The 19,150-nt window shown below is 65.3% G+C and overlaps 4 protein-coding genes across 4 annotated transcripts; 1 reads left to right on the top strand and 3 right to left on the bottom strand.

Annotated features, from left to right (window-relative positions):
* Position 1: 1 nt before the first annotated feature.
* On the bottom strand, positions 2-1,657 carry LRRC26 (leucine rich repeat containing 26). The gene is made up of 2 exons (XM_082470562.1): positions 465-1,657; positions 2-390 (listed from the first exon to the last, which is right to left on the bottom strand). Exons 1-2 carry the CDS (start codon positions 1,429-1,431, stop codon positions 89-91), a joined length of 1,269 nt encoding a protein of 422 aa, XP_082326688.1. The 5' UTR covers positions 1,432-1,657; the 3' UTR covers positions 2-88.
* Positions 1,658-1,871: 214 nt separating this feature from the next.
* Positions 1,872-5,717, bottom strand: TMEM210 (transmembrane protein 210). The gene is made up of 4 exons (XM_082470043.1): positions 3,023-5,717; positions 2,724-2,859; positions 2,492-2,521; positions 1,872-2,325 (listed from the first exon to the last, which is right to left on the bottom strand). Exons 1-4 carry the CDS (start codon positions 3,108-3,110, stop codon positions 2,139-2,141), a joined length of 441 nt encoding a protein of 146 aa, XP_082326169.1. The 5' UTR covers positions 3,111-5,717; the 3' UTR covers positions 1,872-2,138.
* A 182-nt stretch (positions 5,718-5,899) lies between these two features.
* ANAPC2 (anaphase promoting complex subunit 2) lies at positions 5,900-16,622 on the bottom strand (the record flags this gene model as incomplete). The annotated part of the gene is given in 14 exon segments (XM_082470022.1): positions 5,900-6,193; positions 6,281-6,516; positions 6,780-6,909; positions 10,358-10,561; positions 10,644-10,719; positions 11,083-11,224; positions 11,576-11,757; positions 12,436-12,553; positions 12,881-13,000; positions 13,170-13,344; positions 14,336-14,468; positions 15,429-16,051; positions 16,342-16,478; positions 16,481-16,622. Coding segments are annotated over 14 exon segments (2,631 nt in total). The 3' UTR covers positions 5,900-5,980.
* Positions 16,535-18,239, top strand: SSNA1 (SS nuclear autoantigen 1). Its single transcript, XM_082470041.1, has 3 exons — positions 16,535-16,672; positions 17,149-17,348; positions 17,692-18,239. Exons 1-3 carry the CDS (start codon positions 16,621-16,623, stop codon positions 17,797-17,799), a joined length of 360 nt encoding a protein of 119 aa, XP_082326167.1. The 5' UTR covers positions 16,535-16,620; the 3' UTR covers positions 17,800-18,239.
* Positions 18,240-19,150: the final 911 nt, after the last annotated feature.

The following is a 19,150-nucleotide window of genomic DNA, read 5'->3' as shown; positions in this document are numbered from 1 at the left end:
CTTCGATCTGTGTCGCTTGTTGACGCCTGCAGGGAGTGTGAAGGAGGGCAGGGGATAGGGGGAAGGTTCGAGGGCGGCCGCGGCCCGCTCAGGCTTGGGCGGCGGCGACTGCCGCAGGCGAGGCCATGCCGGCACCGGGATCCGGCAGACTCCTCGGCGGGCGGCGGGCGGCGGCGCGGCGGCGGCGCGTGCGGCAGGCGGTGAGCACGGAGCCCAGCGCCAGGCAGGCGGCCAGGCTAGCGAGGAAGGAGACGGGCCCGAGCGCGTAGACCACGGCCAGTTCCCGCGCGGCAAGGGGCCGCGCGCAGTGGCTGAAGGCGGCCTCGGGGAAGGCGGTCAAGGGGCTGAGCGTCAGGCGCCCCGGCGACATGCAGATCAGCGTCTCGGCCTCTGCGGGACACGGGACCGGCGTCAGGCGACGGCGGCGGCAGTGGCCCGCCCCGCCCGCGCCCCCGAGGGCTCACCTGGCGCGGGCAGCGGGTGCCTGCGCAGCCAGGTGCAGAGTGGGCGCAGCGCGCAGCCGCAGGCCCAGGGGTTGCCGCGCAGCCGCAGCGTGTTGAGAGCGGGCAGGCCCGCCAGGAGCGCGGGCGCGAGGGCGGGCAGCTCGTTGTCCTGCAGGCTGAGCGTGCGCAGCAGCGGGAGCGGGCCCAGCACCGCGGGCTCTAGACGCGCCAGCCGGTTGCCGGCCAGCGAGAGGACGCAAAGCGCGCGCAGTGGAGCGAAGGTGCCGGGCACCAGCGCCTCCAGCTGGTTGGCGCTGAGGTCGAGCTGCTTCAGCGCGTCCAGGCCCCAGAAGGCCCGCGCGTGCACCCAGCGCAGTCCGTTCTCGCGCAGGTCCAGGCGTAGCAGCGCGCCAGCGCCCACGAAGGCGCCGGGCGGCAGCGCACGCACGCGGTTGTGGTCCAGCAGCAGCGCGCGCACGCGCTGGCTCAGGCCCCCTGGCACGGCGGGCAGCGCGCGCCCGGAGCAGTTGGCCTGGCCCTCTGGCGCGCACGCGCACGCCTCGGGGCAGTCCGGGGCGCCCGGGGTTGCTGAGGCGGGGGTTGCTGAGGCGGCGGCTGCGGGGGGCGCCTGGATCCAGACTGGCCACGGCGACAGCAGCAGTAGGAACAGCGGCGGCAGCCGCCGCGAGAGAAAGGAGGGGCTCCGCATGGGGGCAACGGTAGGAGGCCAGCTGCCCAGGCGTCCCGGGAGCCCGTCCGTCCCACGGCTGGTCCCGCGCCTAGGGCGGAGGCTGGGCACATAGCCAGCGCCCGCCACTGCCAGCCACCTGTCCTGAACCCCTGAGTTCCTCTTGGCTCCGCGCCAGCAGCAGCACTGACAAGACGCTACCCCCTCCTCACCTGCGTGGTCCACCGCCCCGCACCCGGGTGAGGCCTGGGCAACTGGACCACACCGTCGCCCCCGCAGCCTCACCCCCACTGAACTCATGGCTGCGACACACGGAACAGGACCCAGTGAGCCCTGCTCCTCCCCCGAGTCTCCACCCGCCTCCTCTCAGCAGAGTGACCCTAGAGCACATATACAGGAGCCCCCACCTAGGGATGGTCCCATCCCCATGGGGCACACGCACATGATGGGGGCCTGAACCCAGGGGACAGGCAGTGAGGTAGAGGGAGGGCTGCACACCTGAGGAAGGGGAGGCCACCACATCTGCCCCACCCTGCCCACCAAGGACTCTGCCGGAACTTCAAGGACACAGTGTGGGTGGAGCAGGGGCACCAGCCCAAGTCCTCCTGTCACGTGCTGCTCCCTCTGGACTCACCAGAGTTGCAGGTCCTGTCCCGGCATTTTCCTGGGGTGGGGGTGGGATGGGCAGGGGCTCACGGTGGGGGGGGGGTGGCTGCCTGCTTCATGGGACAGAGCAGCAGGAAGATGCAGGGAGGAGCTGGGCTGGGGCCATGACGGCAGGAAGTGGAAACCCCAGGGGTGTGCCCCCTGCCCTGCAGGGTGGACAGCGGGAGCCCAGCATGGGCACTGGGCACCCCACTGAAGAGACAGGAGGCGACGCAGGTAGGTACAGACCCCTCCCCCACCCCAAGATGCATCTGCAGAAGGGCTCAAGGGGGGCCAGCAGGGAGGACAACGCAGACCCGCTAACTACTGTTTAATTCCCCTTCCCCCAGCTGCCCGAAGCCCTACTCAGGCGGCGGGGGTTGGGGGGGCAGCTCCGCTAGGGTCGAGTCCACAGTGATGGTCGTGAGGCCATGATCTTCCAGGGGCGGCGTCATGGAGATCTCCATTTCAGGGGCCATGAGGTGGGACTCCACGTGCACCGCGTGCAGGTCCATGTGATCTTCCTGAGCCCCGAAGTGCCCCACCAACCTGCACAGCGTGGTCCAGGTCAGGCCAGCTGCAGGCGGCCATCAGCACGGGCTCATGAGGCCTCAACCAGCCAGGGCTCCTGCCGTGTCTGTGAACCACACCTCCCGGGGGGCTCGGGGAGCAGGGGCACAGCTCGCCCTGGGGGTCCTCCCCTGGGGTCACTCACCTGTTGTCCATGTGTCCGGGGCATGTTTCACTGAGGGGCGGGGGGGAACAAAGGTAAGGCGTGAGTTTGGCCTCCAGGAGCCCAGCGGTGCTCCCCACACCTCTCTCCATCCCATCCTGGGAGACTCCATTCCCAAGTCCCTGGTGACCTCGCCCATCGAGGCCAAGGGCCCAGGGGGACGGCCTGGCCCCGTAGCCCTCATCCGCCCGCCCTGGCCCTGGGGCTCACGCACCCCTTGGCTCGAATGATGCCAACCGCCACGATGATGAGAGCGCAGAAGCAGCTGGCGCCGATGCCCGCCAGCACCACCAGCAGGGCAATGAGGGCCTCGCGACTGAGGCCAAGGCTACACTCGCAGTAGGTTCCAGCTGCAGACACAGGGCCAAGGGGCTGTCGTCACCTCCCCGTGGGTGACCCCCAAGCCCACCCTCCCACCCCCGGCAGCCACCAGAAGGACACGAGTGCGCCTGGCCTGCCTGGACCAGGGAGGGGCCCTGGCTGGGGACAGGGTTGGGGAACAGGAGGCGGTACCTGCAGCAGGGATGAGCAAAAGGGACAAACAGATCAGGCCGAGGGGTCTGCCAACCAGGCAGGAGTCAGGCTGGGGACAGCGGGCCATGTCCACGCCTCTGGACAGAACCCATCGGAAGGTGCTGACCTCACAATGGAGCTGTGAGGCAGGGCGGGTGGGGGCAGGGCCTCGCCTTGGGCTTCACCGCCCTCCGGCGCTGGGCTTTGAGGAGCCCTGGGCAGGCAGCCCCAGGGTAGGGCAGGTAGGGCGGCCAGGGCCTGGGAGTCACTCCAGAGTGCCCTGGCCAGATCTGAGGCAGGGGCAGCGGTGGAGCTGCCGCGGTCTTGGAAGGAGAGCGCTTCACGGCAAAGGGGCAGCAGCCGCACTTAGGCCCCTGGGGTCGCAGAGGCAGCGGCCTGGAAACCCAGAGAGGTCCACAGTGAGCAAGCCTGGGCCTCAGTTTCTCTGTTAGGATAAGGGCTGCTGCAGCTTAGGTGGGGCCTGGGCTCCAGCTGACTCATGTCACCACCCTCCCCCCAGGACTGGAACAAGCAGGGACCAAGGGAGGCCCGGGGGTGCACACGCACCCGCCGCACACGTGCCCCGGCAGTGTCTCGCAGGACACCCTCGAGGCCCAGGTGGCTGTGAAATGGCTGCAGGCGGCACCCGGGGCTCTGGCGTAAGTGTGTCATCACAGTTGGCGCACGGCCACCGCCGCAGCCTGTCCCCTGTGCAGCCTCTCGCAGACCAGGCGAGCGCTGTCCACAGGAGGCTGGCGTGGCTGGGGTTAACCTCAGCCTCCTCCCCTAAGGACCTGCCGAGCAAACCCAGGCAGCAGGAGCAAATACCTGCCCCCAGCCACGGCTAACCCCACAGGGCACTGGGGGTGGGGAGCGCCCCGCTGGGCCGCAGTCAACCCCTGGTCACTGGGGACCTCCCTGACCCTCACACAGGTGCCCCCTCCTGGTGGCAGCTCCTGGCACACACCTACACCTGTTGAGTGATCCTATGACCTGAGACGCTGGGTTTTACCACACTCATCCACAAATTGAGTCCAAAGGGACTCAGAGCAGGTGTGTCCAGGCCCAGCGGCTGGCACTGCCACCCTGCCAGGCCAGTCCAGCAGGTCTGCATCCTGGTTAGGATGACGAAGGCATGCCCAGCCCAGTGCCAGGCAGGAAGTCCCTCTTCTTTTTTTAAGTGTCTTTATTACTTATTTTATTTATTTCTGGCTGCGTTGGGTCTTTGCCGCCGTGCGCAGGCTTTCTCTAGTTCCAGTGAGCCGGGGCCACTCTTCGTCGCAGTGCGGGGCCTTCTCATTGCGGCGGCTTCTCTTGTTCTGGCGCACAGGCTCTAGGCGCGCGGGCTTCAGTAATTGTGGCTCGTGGGCCCTAGAGCACAGGCTCAGTAGTTGTGGCGCACGGGCTTAGTTGCTGCGTGGCATGTGGGATCTTCCCAGACCAGGGCTTGAACCCGTGTCCCCCGCATTGGCAGGCGGATTCTTAACCACTGCGCCACCAGGGAAGTCCCAAGTCCCTCTTGTGACCACAGTGCAGCCCGCCTTGGAGGGGCCAAGCAGGTGGAGCCCAAGGGGGGGACCCACTGGCCTGTCACTCCTCAAACTGCTAAGGCTATGCAGCTCATCTCTCCAAACCCCACAGCAAACACCACTCCATCGAGCAAGAAGGAAAAGCCCTAGAGGGAGTTCCCGGGCAGTCTAGGGGTTAGGATTGCGGGCTTTCACTACTGTGGCCTGGGTTCAGTCCCTGGGTGGGGAACTGAGACCCCAGAAACTGCACGGCACAGCCAAGAAACAAAAAAAAGCAAAGCCCCAGAGCAGGACGGACACTAGGGCCCTCGAGCAGAACAGGCCAAAGAGAGGAGCGGGGGCACTGGGCGCAGACTGGTGAGGAGCCGCAGCGTGTGTGGGGGCAGCGGGCACGGCTCCAGGCCTGGGAATGCACCGCAGGGAGGAGCAGGGCAGTGGAGACGTTTGTTCCAAAGGGCCTTTGTTGCCGTGGGGACGGCGCCACCGGGCTCGATCAGTTCCCGCTGGACAAGTGAAGGTCTGGGCCACGGAGGCTGCGGCACCGAGCGCAGCTTTGAAGGCCTTGGGCCTGGCAGAGCTAACAGCCTCCCCGCCTCCTGGGACCTGGGAGCAAGGGCAGTGCGGGGCCCCCAGTGCTGGCCTCGGACAGGACCCTGTGCTCCGGACACAACAGCCCTGTGCCGCAGCTCTGGGGATGGCTGGACTCACTGGGCCCGGCATCTTGTGCTAGGAACATCGAGGCCCCCAGGCGCTCCTGACCACACGCCTCGGGGCACGGAAAGAACTGGCCTTTCTGAAAGCACTCTTCCTTGGAAGCCCCCAGCACGGCAGCTGCCCGAGCCTAGGCGTGTCCCAGGCAGCACGTCATGCTGGAGACGCAAGAAGTTCTTGGCTTCACAGGGGCTGCCTGGCCACCCGCCCACCTCAGGCATTCTGATGGAGCCCCCCGGGCCCCAGCAGCAGCCCTGGGGCTCTCAGCCCAGCATTTGGGCGCCAGACCCTCACGCCGGCAGAGAGAGGGGGACCCGAGGGCTTCTTTCAAAGGCCAGAGGGGTGAGGCTGGAGCTGGAGGTCCCTCAGGAGGGCGGCCCAGGAGGGCCCATCTCCCAGACAGCCCACCCCCGGTGAGCTCCTGCCCAAGCCACGAGTGACGGGGGCCTCTGTCAGCCACGGTGGCCCAGAGACACCACGTGCCAGGACTCCCGGCCTGGAGCCCAAACCCAGGTGTGCAGCTCCCCGCCGACTCCCGGGAGCCGGGCTCTGCCAGGCTCTGTTGGAGGCCGGTCCGGAGGGAGAGCCTGACCGCGTGTCCACGAAGCCAACAGAGCCAGCAGGACAGGGAGGGAGGGAGAACCGGCTGCTTTACTCTCATTCGGGTGCTGGGCGGGGGCTGGGCGGGGGCTGGGCGGGGGCGGGGCCTGGCAGCGGCTCAGCCGCAGCTCTTGGGCAGGCGGTAGACTCCAGCGGAGTAGACGAGCTGCTGGTCGCGCACCTTCCTCTGCAGGAAGCCCTGGAGCTCCTGCAGGTCGATCTCGGCCAGCGCGGGGCCGGTGACCACGAACATGCGCAGCATGCTGTAGATGCGCTCCAGCGACAGGCTCTCCAGGTTGGTCAGCATGGCCTGGATGTACGTCCAGAAGAGCTGCGGGCACAGCGGCCGGGGGCCGGCGGTCAGGCCCCGCTCTGGGCGGCCCCCCCCCCCGCCCCACCTGCCAGGCCCCGGGCGCACCAGCAGCTCCTCCTCCTTCTGGTCGGCCTGCGAGGCCATGCCCGAGTCGCTCTCGTCGTCGCTGTCGACGAGCACCATGCTGTCCCGGTCCTGGGGCCGCTCCTCCTCCACCACCGAGAAGGTGCCGGCCGGCTCCTCTCGCAGCACGCCCTGCTGCAGCCACACCGACACGCGCCGCCGCAGCAGCGCCACGGGCATCTTCACCACCTTGCTCAGCTCCTCCAGGGTCCAGCTGGCTGTGGGCAGGGCGGCCGAGCACACGGCATGCTGGGCGGGGCTGTGCCCCCGCAGCTCGTCGGCCCAGCTCAGCAGAACCCTCACGGCACAGCCAGGCCCCAGCGGGGGGGACAGGGCTGGGGGGGGGGGCAGGTGGGAAGGGCCTACTGCCCGCATGGCTCTGGGCCGCCAGGGTCCTGCCCACCCTCCACCCACCCTCCACCGGGGACAGAACGGTGCCCTCCCGGGAGGCGTGGCCAGAGCAGGGCAGCTGGGGGCTCACCTTGGTCCTGGAAGTACAGCAGGACCACCGCCTGCACAGGGGTCACCGCCACAGACAGGGTACGGTCAGCCAGCTCCACATCCATGGTCACCAGGCCCAAGGTGTGCTTCCAGCTGAGCGTCCGCATGGCCTGGGGAGGGCTGGGGTCAGCACAGGCCGCCCGGCGGGTCCGGCTGGACAAGGCTTTGCTACCTGGGACCGGGTGAGGAAGGGCTCCCTGACCTGCCCCCACCCTGGCGGGCAGCGACGGGACCAGCACACGGCAGGACTCCAGTCCCCTCCCCCTCAACCGGCACCCCCTAACAGCGAGGGCCCCTGTGCCTCTGAGAGAAACGTCCACGTCCTGGCCTCAGGACCTCAGAAAGTGACCTGACTTGGAAACCAGGCCTTTGCAGATGTCGTTAGGGAAGAAGAGGTCGTGCTGGAGCCCCGTGAACCCTCATCTAACTCAATCAGGGTCCTCACGGGAGGGCAGACGGTGTTCGAGGCTTCAGCGACACAGGCCCCCCTGGAGCCTGGAAGAGGCAGGAAGGACTCGCCCGCAGCCTCCAGAAGGCCCACACCTCCATCTCACACCCCGGCCTCCAGAGCCAAGAGAAGTTCCTGTTTTAGCACCTGGCGTGCGGTACGTTGTTACAGCCACCGTGGGACAGCGATACAGACTTCAGCCGGAGGGGAAGGTGCTGCCGTAGCAAATACCTTTTTAGAACACGTGGATGTGGCTGTGGTGTTGGGGGATGGGGGGGGCTGGGAAAGTTTTGAGCTGCATGCTCATAAAATCCTGGGTTGCCCTGGAGAGACTATTGGCAGAAACACAGACAGGAAAGGCCATTCCAGTGAGGCCTGCTGAAGCAAGGAGCACATCACCGGAGATGGGAGGAAAGGCGAGCCGTCACGCGGCGGCAGAGACGTGCTCTGCTGGGTGGAAAGCAGAACTCGCGAGGGAGGAACCTGGACGTGAGGCTGAGATTTCCAAGCAAAGTATGGAAGGTGCAGCCTGCTTTCTCCTCACCGCTTGTAGTGACTTGAGAGGGAAAACCGAGGAAGGACCTGGTGAGCAGAAAGGAGCCAGCACCTGGCCGTGGGCTCTGCAGACAGAGCCCGTATGGCCCTAGAGGTGACCTGTGTCAAGGCGGCACCAACCAGCAGTGCCCAGGAGCCAGGACAGAGAGGGTCCAGGAGAGGTGTGAGAGCCCCCAGGCCCACGGACTGGACGCCGAGAACTGCATGCAGGCCAACAAGGTTCCTGAGAATTTAATAGCAGTGGAACCGAGGCCAGCCTGGGTGGAAAGGGAGGGACGGCCAAAGGAGAGCATGACTCTGAGGGCAGGGCCGTGATGCAGAGGCCTGGCCTGGCAGGGTGGGGTTGCCCCCCAGGGCAGAGAAGACTGGCATCCAGCCAAATGGAGGGGAACTTCCTCCAGTGGATTTCAGACTTGCTTAGGGCCTGGGAACCCTCCCTTCCTTCCAGTATCTCCCTTTTGGAGGGCAGGTGTCTGCCCAACGCCTGTCCCACCACTGGACTTTGGAAGCAGAGAGATATTTATTCACAGGTTTACAGTTGAAGGAGGATCGTGCCCCAGCTCTCACCCTGACCTGACTTAGAGATCTGGGACTTTGAGTTGGTGCCAGAATGGTTAAGACTTTGGGGACGGTAGACGTGGCTAAATGTATCTTGCACGTGAGAAGAACGTGAATTTGGGGGGCCAGAGAGTAGACTCTCACAGGTTGAACTGTGACCTCCACAAATGATGTTAAAGTCCTTACCCCCAGTGCCTCAGAATGTAACCCTATTTGCCAGTCGGGTCACTACAGATGCAGCTAATTAAGGTGAGGTCACACTGGCGTGGGGGGCCCTAAATCCAGTATGACTGGTATCCCCATAAGAGGAGAATTTGGACACAGAGACACCGGGAGAGGCTGTGGGGCACGGTGCACGGGTCAGAGTGACGCCTCTACAAGCCAAGCAACATCTGGAGCCCCAGCAGCTGGAAGAGGCAAGAGGATCCTCCCCTGGAGCCTTTGGAGGGAGCGCGGCCCTGACCATACCTTGGCTTTGAACTTCTGGCTGCCAGAACTGAGACAATAAGTTTCCGGTGCATCGATGGCCCCTGTCTGGAGTACTTTGTTAGGGCCGCCCCGGGGGACACTGGTCACTCTGAGCTAAGCGCTGCTCTAACTCCTTCTTCACACCCCCAGCTCTGAAGGGGGGGCGACAGCTAACCTCTCTACAGCTGGCAGCTGGCCAAGCTCATAACCACGCACTCTGGCTCCAAGGCCGTGACCTTTACCACCACTCCAGCCTGCAGCGGGCACACGCGAGGCCCAGCAGCAGATGGCACAGGCACGGCCACCCCCACGTGTCCAGCGCAGTCCTCGGGCCAGGAGCCCGGCTGGCGGGAGGCAGAGGCACCGTGGCCACGGGCCTGACCTCTTGGCACAGACCGGGGGCCTGCCCGGCCGCTCCAGCGCCGTCACGCCGGGTACACGGGCCTGAGAAGGAGGACATGCCTGAGCCACCCCCAGGTCCCGGGGGGGACTCCGGAGGAAGCCGGCGGGGCCTCTCCAGGCAGGCGAGCTGCGGCGCAGAGGCCAGCAGGGCAGCCAGAGCGGCAGGGGAGGGCGCCGAGCACACGGGCGGGCCACGTGGATGTCCTCCACTGGGGAGGGCCCCACAGAGCAAGCGCCACCCCCCACACAGGGGCAGGAAGGGTCCCGGCCGGGCCCCACCTGCCGCCCTCCTGGGGCTCTGTCCTGAGGGCTCCCACCTCCAGGGGTGTCCCAGGTCCCTCCAGGGCTCAGGGTCTGCACCCTGGACACCTGTGGCCCTGTCCTCTGCTTGGGTGCCTGGCGTCTCCTCCAGCCGGTGGCCTCTCAGGCCCCACACCCCACTCATCAGACTGAACGCCCCAGAACCCACTTCTCCACCTGTCCCCTGAAACCTGGGACAGCTGTCCCAACTCCCTCCTCTCTCCCAACACGTCTCCTCTGAACCATCACCTGGAAGAAGGGTCCTCCGTGCCACGGACCCTTGCCCATGCCAGGCTCCACCTGCCCACACCTCTCACCTGGACTCCCAACGCCAGGACTGGAGGGGACGAGCGATAAACTCTGCCAATCGGCCACTCCTGGCCCCTGGCCTCCTGACCAGCCCACACACCCGCTTCTCCTTGCCGAGCCCTGTGGCCCCAGGGACCTGACAGCAGACAGCATGGTCTGGGTCCTCCAGACAGCAGCTTCCAGGAAAACAAGCCAGGGAGGGGCAGGATGGCGGAGGATCATAGAGGTCAAACACCTCAAAAGCAACCTGGAGACTCCCTAGAGACGCGCATGGACGAGACACAGCCCCCGACTCCCCCTGGGGCGATCACTGCAGCCCAGCCCCTGGTTCTGAGGCCAAGAGGGTGGACGGTGGAAGAGGCAGCCCAGGGGCACACCCACTCCCAGCGCCTTGGGGGCACAGGAGGGCGTGCAGAGAGTGTGCACACCTGCGCTGCCAGGAGGGGAGGGGAGGGCGCTGAGCGCAGGGCACAGACGCGGAGGGACTCGTCCGAGGCGCCCCGGTGGCGCGGCCATACCTTCAGCTTCTCGTACTTCCTGCAGTAGACCTCCAGGGCCTCCCTGACGTCCTCGGGAACCTCCAGCTTCTCATCCTTGAAGGGCGGCCAGAACTCGCTGGAGAGGATGACGGCGTAGACCCCAAACGGCGGCTGCTCCTCTGCGGGCCGCTTCTCGTCCTCCTCGCGGATGTTGGCATTGATGCGGCGCGAGTCTGCCATGTCCTGCGGGGGACACGGGGCCTCCTGAAGGTCCGGACTGGCAGGGGTAGGGGCCAGGCGGTGGCGGGGAGCCCCAGGCACCTACCTTGAGCATGACCTCGCAGAAGTGCATCGGGGCCTCGCCAAAGCGCAGCTTCAGCAGCTCCACGTTGCGGATCTCCCTGGAAGGACGCATCTCTGAGGGCTGTGGTGTGCCCCCGCCCCAACTGGCACCTGCAGAGCGACACTGCCCCCCCAACCCCCTCCCTGGAGCAGGGACGCCCCCAGCCCAGGAGGAGAGGTGGGAGCCCTGTGCCCACTCCACCCCAGGAAGGCCAGAAGCCCTGGGACCTACCGCCCCAGGCTCCTTGGCTGCCCCCAGGCCCCTGCTCCCCCGGGGGGCAGAGGCCAAGCACAGGTCAGTCCCCACCCAGCCTCGGGGACCCAGCGCATCCCCGACGCGCACCAGGGCTAACGGAGAGCAGCCACTGCGAGTGAAGGCCACGCCTCCCTGGGGACCCGGAGTGGCACCTCACACGCCTCACCGCTCGGGGCTGAAGCTGAACTGGTGCAGCAGGCGGTCGGCCAGCAGTGAGCGGTACTCGTTGATGAAGAGGTCCTTGCTGCCGTAGATGCTGACCAGCAGGCTGATGATGTCCGAGGAGCGCCGCTTAGAGCTGGACTTCCCTGCACGGCACGGGCACCACCGGCGCCTCTCAGACACGGAGGCGGCACAGACGGTGCCAGGCGGCTCCTGCCCGGCCAAGCCCATGAGGTGGGGATGCCGAAAACCCACTCCTTCTCCAGCTGAAGCAGCAGAAGCAGGTGGGGCAGGCAGGGCACCCCCCCACGGGTCTGGACGGGGACGCCACCCAAGCCAGGTGAAGAACCCTGGGGAACCAGACGGGGTTACACTCTGACCATGGATCCCCTCGAGCTCCAGAGCCCACAAGGCAACAAACTGGAGACCAGAGCGCCTGCCCGACTGGACCACCCCCCGAAATCCAGAGCCTGGCAGCAGGGCCGGCAGGCGCTGACCTGGATCCGCGTCCACAGGGTCGGGGACCCAGTCCTCTGGCTCGCCCGAGTCATCCTCGCTGTCCTGGCCGGTCTCCAGGCTCGCCGGGTCCGTCTTGGACAGCTCAACAGCCAAGTCCCCCGTCCCATCCGAGTCCCCGGTCAGCCCTGCCACGATCTGCCGCACCGTGTCCTCCCGCGTCCTGCCAGGCACGAGCCCCTCACCGCCTGTCCCACCTGAACACGGGACCCCACCTGACCCCTGCAGCCAGGGCCGTCAGTCACGTGCTAAAGACAAGCCCATGAGACTCCCTCCCCCGCCCCGCCACCCCTAAAACTAAAAAGCTATCATTTTCTAGGAGTAGAGCTGAGATGACGAGACAGACCCAAGGCCAGGCCACGCATGGCCAGGAGGCAGCAGGCCTGAGTTAGGGCAGCTCCAGACGCTGCCCGGCCCCATCCCCGGGCCTCCGCTGTGCCCTTCGGTGTTTCTGGGTGGCTGTGCATGGCGCCTGCTCAAACACATTCCCCGGCAGACAGCCCGAGAGGCTCTGCTCCTCGTGGTAGAAGGCCAGCGACACAAGGCCCGACCCTTCCCGCCAGCCCTGGGGCCAGGCTGGCACGAGGCAGAGCTGAGCAGGGGCGCCTGTCCGTGCTGGTGTGGGCCCCCGGCCTGCACACGGGCCTGGTGACCCTGGGCTACAGGCGTGGGAAGCAGCACCGTCAGAAGGAAGGAGCCCAGCCCGGGAGGGGAGATAGAGCATCCCCGGCTCCCCAAGGACCACACCCCTCCGGCTCCAGCGAGACCCGCGGGGAGTGCAGCTGCACGAGTGGGGCCGGGAGCTCTGAGCAGCTTCCTGGAGCCGGCCCCTGGTGCTCACCTCAGGTAGCGGCGAATGGGCTCACAGGCCACCTCCAGGACAACCATGGAGGGATCCAGCACACGCAGCGCCTTGATGGCGGAGATGTACAGGGTGATGATGTCGCACGTATTCACGCCTACGGCCGGGATGGGAGAGCTCTGTCCCAGAAGGGCCCAGGCAACACAGGGCCGCGGAGGCAGCCACCCGGGTCAGGTGACCTGCAGGTCCCACCTCACCCCCAGGAGACCCGCGTGATCTACAGGGAGCTGTTTCCTCCCCTACCCCTGCGCTCACTTGCTTTCTCCCCTTGCAAAGTGGGGTCTGTTCTAAAGGGACCGGGCGCTGCCCCTGCCCCCGAAGAACCACACAAAACTGCCTCTTAGCCCACTCCCTCCACAGGCCCCAGGCCTGGGCTTCCAGATCCGGGCCCTGAGGGTGAATGGCGGGTGGGCCTCGGCAGCACCTGGGTGGAGGAGTCGTGTCTCCAGGGCAGCCTTGAGGGACACAAGAAGCTGCGGCCTCTGGTCGGTCCTCTCCAGGCAGTACTTGAGATCTTCCACGGCCGGCCGGGAGTCCGGGAAGTCTGCAGGGAGAGGCCGGTCCTGGCACGTGCACACGTGGCAAGCACACACTGTGTGCGAGAGGCCTGGCTCTGCTCGAGACACCGCGGTCCCAGATGTGCCCGCCGCCCCACCCTCAATGAGCTGAAGGGCAGAGGCATAGGAAGATGGCTCCCTGGCAGGTGGGCCGACCTCGGATGATGCTGAAGAGCTCCTCGATGCGCAGGCTGGCGTAGATGCGATAGAAGAACCTCTGCACGTGGCAGCGCCACCGGCGCAGGCTGCTCCCGGCCTCTGGGGACGCAGGCCTGCTGGGGCCGTCCTGCAGGAACACCTTGCCCAGCCAGCCGACCACCCTCTCAATCCACTGTCGGGAGGACACAGGTGTGGGACTCTGGGGGCCACGCCCAGAGCAGAGACGAGGAAAAGCCACACAGCTGCCCGCCCCGCTGGCTGGGCCCTGGGAGCCCCCAAGGCCACCTACTCTGGAGACCAGGAGCACATTAAATTCAGCAGGACGAGGGACCCAAAGGAGGCCTCCCAGGGCCTCCATCAACACACACCCAGGCCCCTTCCACACACACCAGCACCCGTGCTCATCCCCAGCAACAGTGGCTCTGACACAGGGCTCTACGTCTGAGCAGATGGACACACCCTGGGGGTCCCATGCACAGCGAGACTCCCCCCAAGCACAACCCACAGCACCTAGCGGGAACACTTCCGAGCCCGTGCACGTTAAATCCACAGGACACCCTACCACATGGACCCGAGCGCGTACATGTCTTCCCACCGCCGCCCAGCCACCGGCAAGACCACCTGGACGATGTGCCGCCTAGGGACGGCACAGCTACCCGCCAGACCTCCAGCTTCACACCACCCCGCCCATGGCAGGGATGCTTGCTTTGAACACCACCCCTCACCCGCACAGCTTACCTGCATCCTCAGGAGATAGATAGCAGGAACAGTGGAGGGGAACAGGCGGGAAGTGGGAGCAGGCTGAGGCCCCCCGTGGTTGGGCGCAGCTCTTCCTCAACTCTGTGCAGCCCAGAGCAGATCCCAGACCACGTCCCAATAGTGTGGATGCCCCCGACACCCCCCACTGGGACACCCCAGACCTTGGCGTGGCCTCCAGCCACGTGACCCTGCGCAGACCTCGCTAAGCCTGTCACAAGCTCTTCCTTGCTATCACCAGGATGGGCCCAGAATGACTGGCCTCCACCCAGCACCAAGACGACTTCAATCACCAGCAACGTCCTGATGCACCTGGCTCTCCACGCTCTGGCTGTTTCTAAAGCCGAGGTGTCAGTTTTGCCAGAAACCTCTAGTCCACAAGGACACAGCCCGCGGGGGGTCCTCACCTTGTGGAACTCACGCAGGAAGGAGCGCTCGTACTCGCCCCGGCAGCGGTCCTCCATCCTCTCCCGGGTCACTTGGTGCAGGGTGGTGGTCACAGCCTCGGCACTGACCCGCTCCAGCAGACTAAGCCTGTGTCTGGAGAAGAGCCCTGCCCGTGGAGAACGCAGAGCACACGCATGCGTGCCCAACCCCACCCCAGCACGTGCCTCCCACAGCTCTCCCGTCGGGGGCACAACTGCACCAGAGGCTTCGAGGAAAAGCTGCTGCGAAAACAAGCACTGGCCAGTGACCACCCGCCCTCCCCAGCTGGCCTCTCTGCCCAGGCCGGGACACTGGCCTTCCCCACGTGATCAACATGTCTGGCTACTGGGGCCAAGACTCATCTCCCAAAAATGGCCCTGAGACAACAGCTACATACGTCACTACCCTGGTCCCACAAACACAGATGCAGCTGTCTGTGCTCCTTGGTGCAGATGCCGATCTATAAGGACAAAGGCTCCTGAGAGAACGAAGCTTCTGTGAATCAGGCCACACCCTCAGTCCAGCTAAGAGACTCTCTAACAGCTACACTGCTACTGCTTCACTCAAAGTGACAAAGTCATCATAAGTAGCCACAGAGAGTGGAGGAACCACACGACAGGACCTGGCTCTAACAACAAGATCCTTCCCTCCTCGAGAGACCAGAAGGGCAATCAGTTTGCCCAGCACGTTGGTCTAACCTCTGACTTGTTCTAGAGAGAAGAAAAAATAGTCGCACCTTTTGCAACCATAGGATAAACATCGTTTCTCTCCTGAGAACCTACAAACAGCACAGCAAAATTCTGCACAGCCCAGGAAATTCAGAATCACGTGGAATCTTAGCATAAGCAAAGCGTGAAATCCTGAGCTAGGGCGAATGACAGGTGCACCTGTGTCCAGGGCGAAAGGTATAAACTCACAACACACGGATCCTGGGGACCCTCTCTTTGGCTACCAGGACAGGTGGCAGAGACCCCCAGCCAGCTCAGCAGCTCTCTGCAGGGGCCAGCTGGATCCAGAGGGGCAAGCAGGAGCCAGGAGGAACAGGGGCACGGCCACGCAGGCACAAGTACTCACAGGACTTGGCTGAGCTGGTGGAACTGCTCCAGCGCCTGGCGGCACCAGCACTGCTGCTTGTCACTGCCACATCCCGCACAGAGTGGGCTCTGCAGAAGGCGGTAGTACCGGCGGCGGGCGTATCTGCTGTCCAATTCCCCCTCCAGTTCGGGGTCGGTTCCTCCTTCTCCTTTTCTCTTACTCTGCATGTAAACTCTCAAGAAGCGCCCATAGAGGCGCTGGATCATCTCCTGAAAAGTTCTGGGAGTGGAAAAGAATAAGACGCCCCGCAATGTGGTATGAACCTTTTCCCGAAGCCCCTGAGCTCCGGTGCCCATAAGCAAGCCCAGGCGAGTCCATTTCTCCAGGAGCTCTAGACTACGCAGATAGGGATCCAGGCGGCTCTCCAGGAGCCCGAAAGCATCGAGGAGCAGCAGAAGGCACTGGGGCTCGTCTACACAGTTCTCACGTTGGGAGACGGCATTCCAGAACTCGAGGGATATGTTAGCCTGCAGGTCGTTCTGCAGCACCTCTGCGAACCACTCCTCCAGGACCGAGTGCAGACCGTGGCCCCTGAGAACCTCCACCGCCGCCCGGAGCTCCTCCTCCTTTGGAGGGACCGCACCGCTGGTCCGGGAGGATGCCTGGAGTACAGAAAACTGTAAGAAGAGAACACAGCGCAAAGGTGGAGAGAGCGGTGACAAATGTAGAGAGACAAGAAAGGGACAAAGCGCAGGGGAGCCTACGGAAACCCCGCTGCCCTTCGTCGCACGGATGCAGGGCCCACGCTTAGGGACAGCCTGTGGAACAAGAAAGGACTCTGGGGGAAACAGGCTGGACAGAAGCGGGCGGAGGGATCCGTATGAACCCGAGAGTGGACGCGCAGGGTCCCGGGAACCCCGCACGGGCCCGCCGCCCTCTTCTCGGGCCTCACCAGTCCCAGAGCAGCCGGCGGCACCAGTCCGGTGCTCACGGTATTCCAGGCCACCAGCAGCTCTTGGGCAGGTCCGGGGTCATTGTGCGCCGCCGCTTCCGCCGCCGCCATCTGCGCCCACCAGCTCCTAGAGCCGCCGGCGCGGCGCGCGGCGATGACGCAAACGAGAGGCGCGCGGCGGTGACGTGCGCCGTGGACACGCCGTCTGTAGGCAGTACGCAGGCGCGGGCCCTGATGCGGTAACGGCGGTTGGAGAGGCCGGGACCCCGGGCGGCGACCATGACCCAGCAGGGCGCGGCGCTGCAGAACTACAACAACGAGCTGGTCAAATGTGAGCGGCCGAGCGGTGGGGCCCGCCGGGCAGGCTGGGAGGGCGTGGGTCTCGCCGGCCTGCGGTCGCGGGCAGTAGCTGGCCCGCAGCGCGCGGCCGAGCGTGTTGAACGGTCCGTGCGCGGCTTTCCGGGCCGGGTCGGCGCGGACGCCGTGCGGACCTGCCCAGCGCACAGCCGCGGTGTGGCTCGCCCCGAGGGCTAGGTATCTGTGGAGTGAGCAGAGGACGATGGGCTTGAGTACGCACGGCCTCCCGACCTCATGCCTCGAGCCTCGCGCGGTGCTTTCTTTAACTCTGAGACTCCTCGGACGCAGGACATTGGCCTGGTTCGGGCGAAAGGTGGCCCATCCGGCACCCGGGTCCTCCACTATCCACTAGCCTTCTCTCCTCCAGAGCAGGGGGCTCCAGAGCTGGAGGGGCGGTGCTGTCCTTCCTGCCCCGGGCCCACCGCGCCTGTCTTTCTCGGCCCACCCTAGGCATCGAGGAGCTGTGTCAGAAGCGGGAAGAGTTGTGCCGGCAGATCCAGCAGGAAGAGGAGGAGAAACAGCGGCTGCAGAATGAGGTGAGGCAGCTGACAGAGAAGCTGGCCCGAGTCAACGAGAACCTGGCTCGCAAGATAGCCTCTCGGAATGAGTTCGATCGGACCATCGCGGAGACGGAGGCTGCCTACCTCAAGGTGGGGCTCGGGGGCCCGCGTGCTGGGCCGAGCCCTCCAAGGCTTTCTGGCCCAGGGGTGCCTAGACAGGCTGTAGGCCCCCCGTGGAGTGACAATACGGCGCTCAGAGTGACCTGGGTCCTGTTGTTGGCACCATGCTCATCACCGCCTAGCGGGTTCCGGACTGTGAGCGGCAGAGCAGCGGCAGGAGCCAGAGCCGACCTCGGCCGGGCTTCTCCGGGTGCGAGGAAGGGGCTTTGGGCCAGACTCAGGGGAGAAGGGCCCTGGCCCGGGAGGGGGGCTGGGCTGTGGGAGCTTTCCAACAGGAGGAGCAGTGCTAACTGGCTGGTGTCTCTGTTCGCAGATCTTGGAGAGCTCGCAGACTCTGCTTAGTGTCCTGAAGAGGGAAGCGGGGAACCTGACCAAGGCCGCAGCCCCCGAGCAGAGGAGCAGCGGAGGCAAGGACAGCTGACGAGGCCACAGGCGGAGGGCCTGCCTCCACTGCGCCCCCTCTACGGCTCAGCCCCCGGCAAGTCTGTCTTCAAAGCATCTTTATCCTTCACGGCAGCAGCTTTTTCCTCTTGTTGTCTTTGGTGCCGAGAGAGGCAACTGCCAACCTTCACTGGCTCTGGGTGACAGGAAAGACCTGAGCGTAGCCCACCAGGTGGGGTTCCTGGCTCTGAGCTCACGCAGGCGCTGGGGAGGGCAGCTCTACTCAGGGTCCCACTGAGGCCTCCACACCAGCCTGGGGCTGCGGGGAAGGCCCGCTTCTGGTCTCAGCACCTTGGGAGTCCTGTCACCCCTCCCTCGCCCCGCAGGTGCCCAGGCAAGTGGGGCAGGGGCTGGGCCCCTCTTTCACCTCAGAGCTTGCCTGGGGCCTGTGACTGTCAGTAAAGACTGTTTTTGTAAAGATCCACATCAGCCTGCTGCCTGTGTCAGGAGTGTTCGGCTGCCGGGCCCCCTAGAGTCAAAATACGAATCCTGGCCCAGTTGTAATACGGCTCCTCCGTGAAGGGATAGCTTTCCCTGTGACCGGCCTCGCGTTCAGAGCTCAGCGTGCTCCTAAGCATTTCATGTGACCCCCATCACCCACCTCTCCCATCAGGGCCACTGGTCCTGGTTTCTAGCATAAGGCCTGACCCAAGGAGATGCTCTTCCTGTGCTCAGGTCCCCTGGGAGCGGCTGCACCCCAGCTCAGTGATTCCAGATTCTGCCGGACAGCAGCACCCCTGCTCCCAGTCTCTGGTCACAGGCCAGTCTCCCATGCAGCCCAGGGCCCTGCCTTCCATCCCGAGTCCTCCGTGGGTCCGTCTGTCTTGGCCTGTCAGCCCCCGTGGGGTCCCTGCAATTGCTGTCCGTGGGGGATGGGGGGTTGGGAAGCATGTGTTGATTGAGAAGGTCTGCAGAAACCTGGGCCCACCATTCCCAAGAAAACGCCTTCCTCCCTCCCAAGCCTGGCCAGGTGGCATTTCCCGTGGGCTTGATGCTCCAAGAGGAAAAGACTTGCACCTGATGCCAGGATTGTGAACGGCCTGTCTCGGCACAGGCAGTCAGCCCAGCCGGGAGCCGCTCCCTAGTGGGCAGCTCTGTCTTCTGTCACCTTTCCAGATCCATCAGCTCTCCCTGCTGACATTACCCCAGGGGAGTGGTCTGCCTGCCACAGCCTTCCTGCAGGCCCCTGTGGGTCAGGGAACCTTCCAATCCAAACAGGAGGCAAGATCCCTGAGGCTCTGCCCACCACCTGCCCTGCACTTCGTCCATCCCCAGGCTCTGGCCCTTGAGGGAAACCACTTCGGACCTGATAGCTGCAGCAACCCCCCGGG

The sequence above is a fragment of the Balaenoptera physalus genome, assembly GCF_965194825.1.
Source record: "Balaenoptera physalus genome assembly, chromosome: 7".
Lineage (NCBI taxonomy): Eukaryota > Metazoa > Chordata > Mammalia > Artiodactyla > Balaenopteridae > Balaenoptera > Balaenoptera physalus.
Note: the sequence above shows the minus strand (reverse complement) of the source record. Positions and strands in the feature narration are given on the sequence as shown.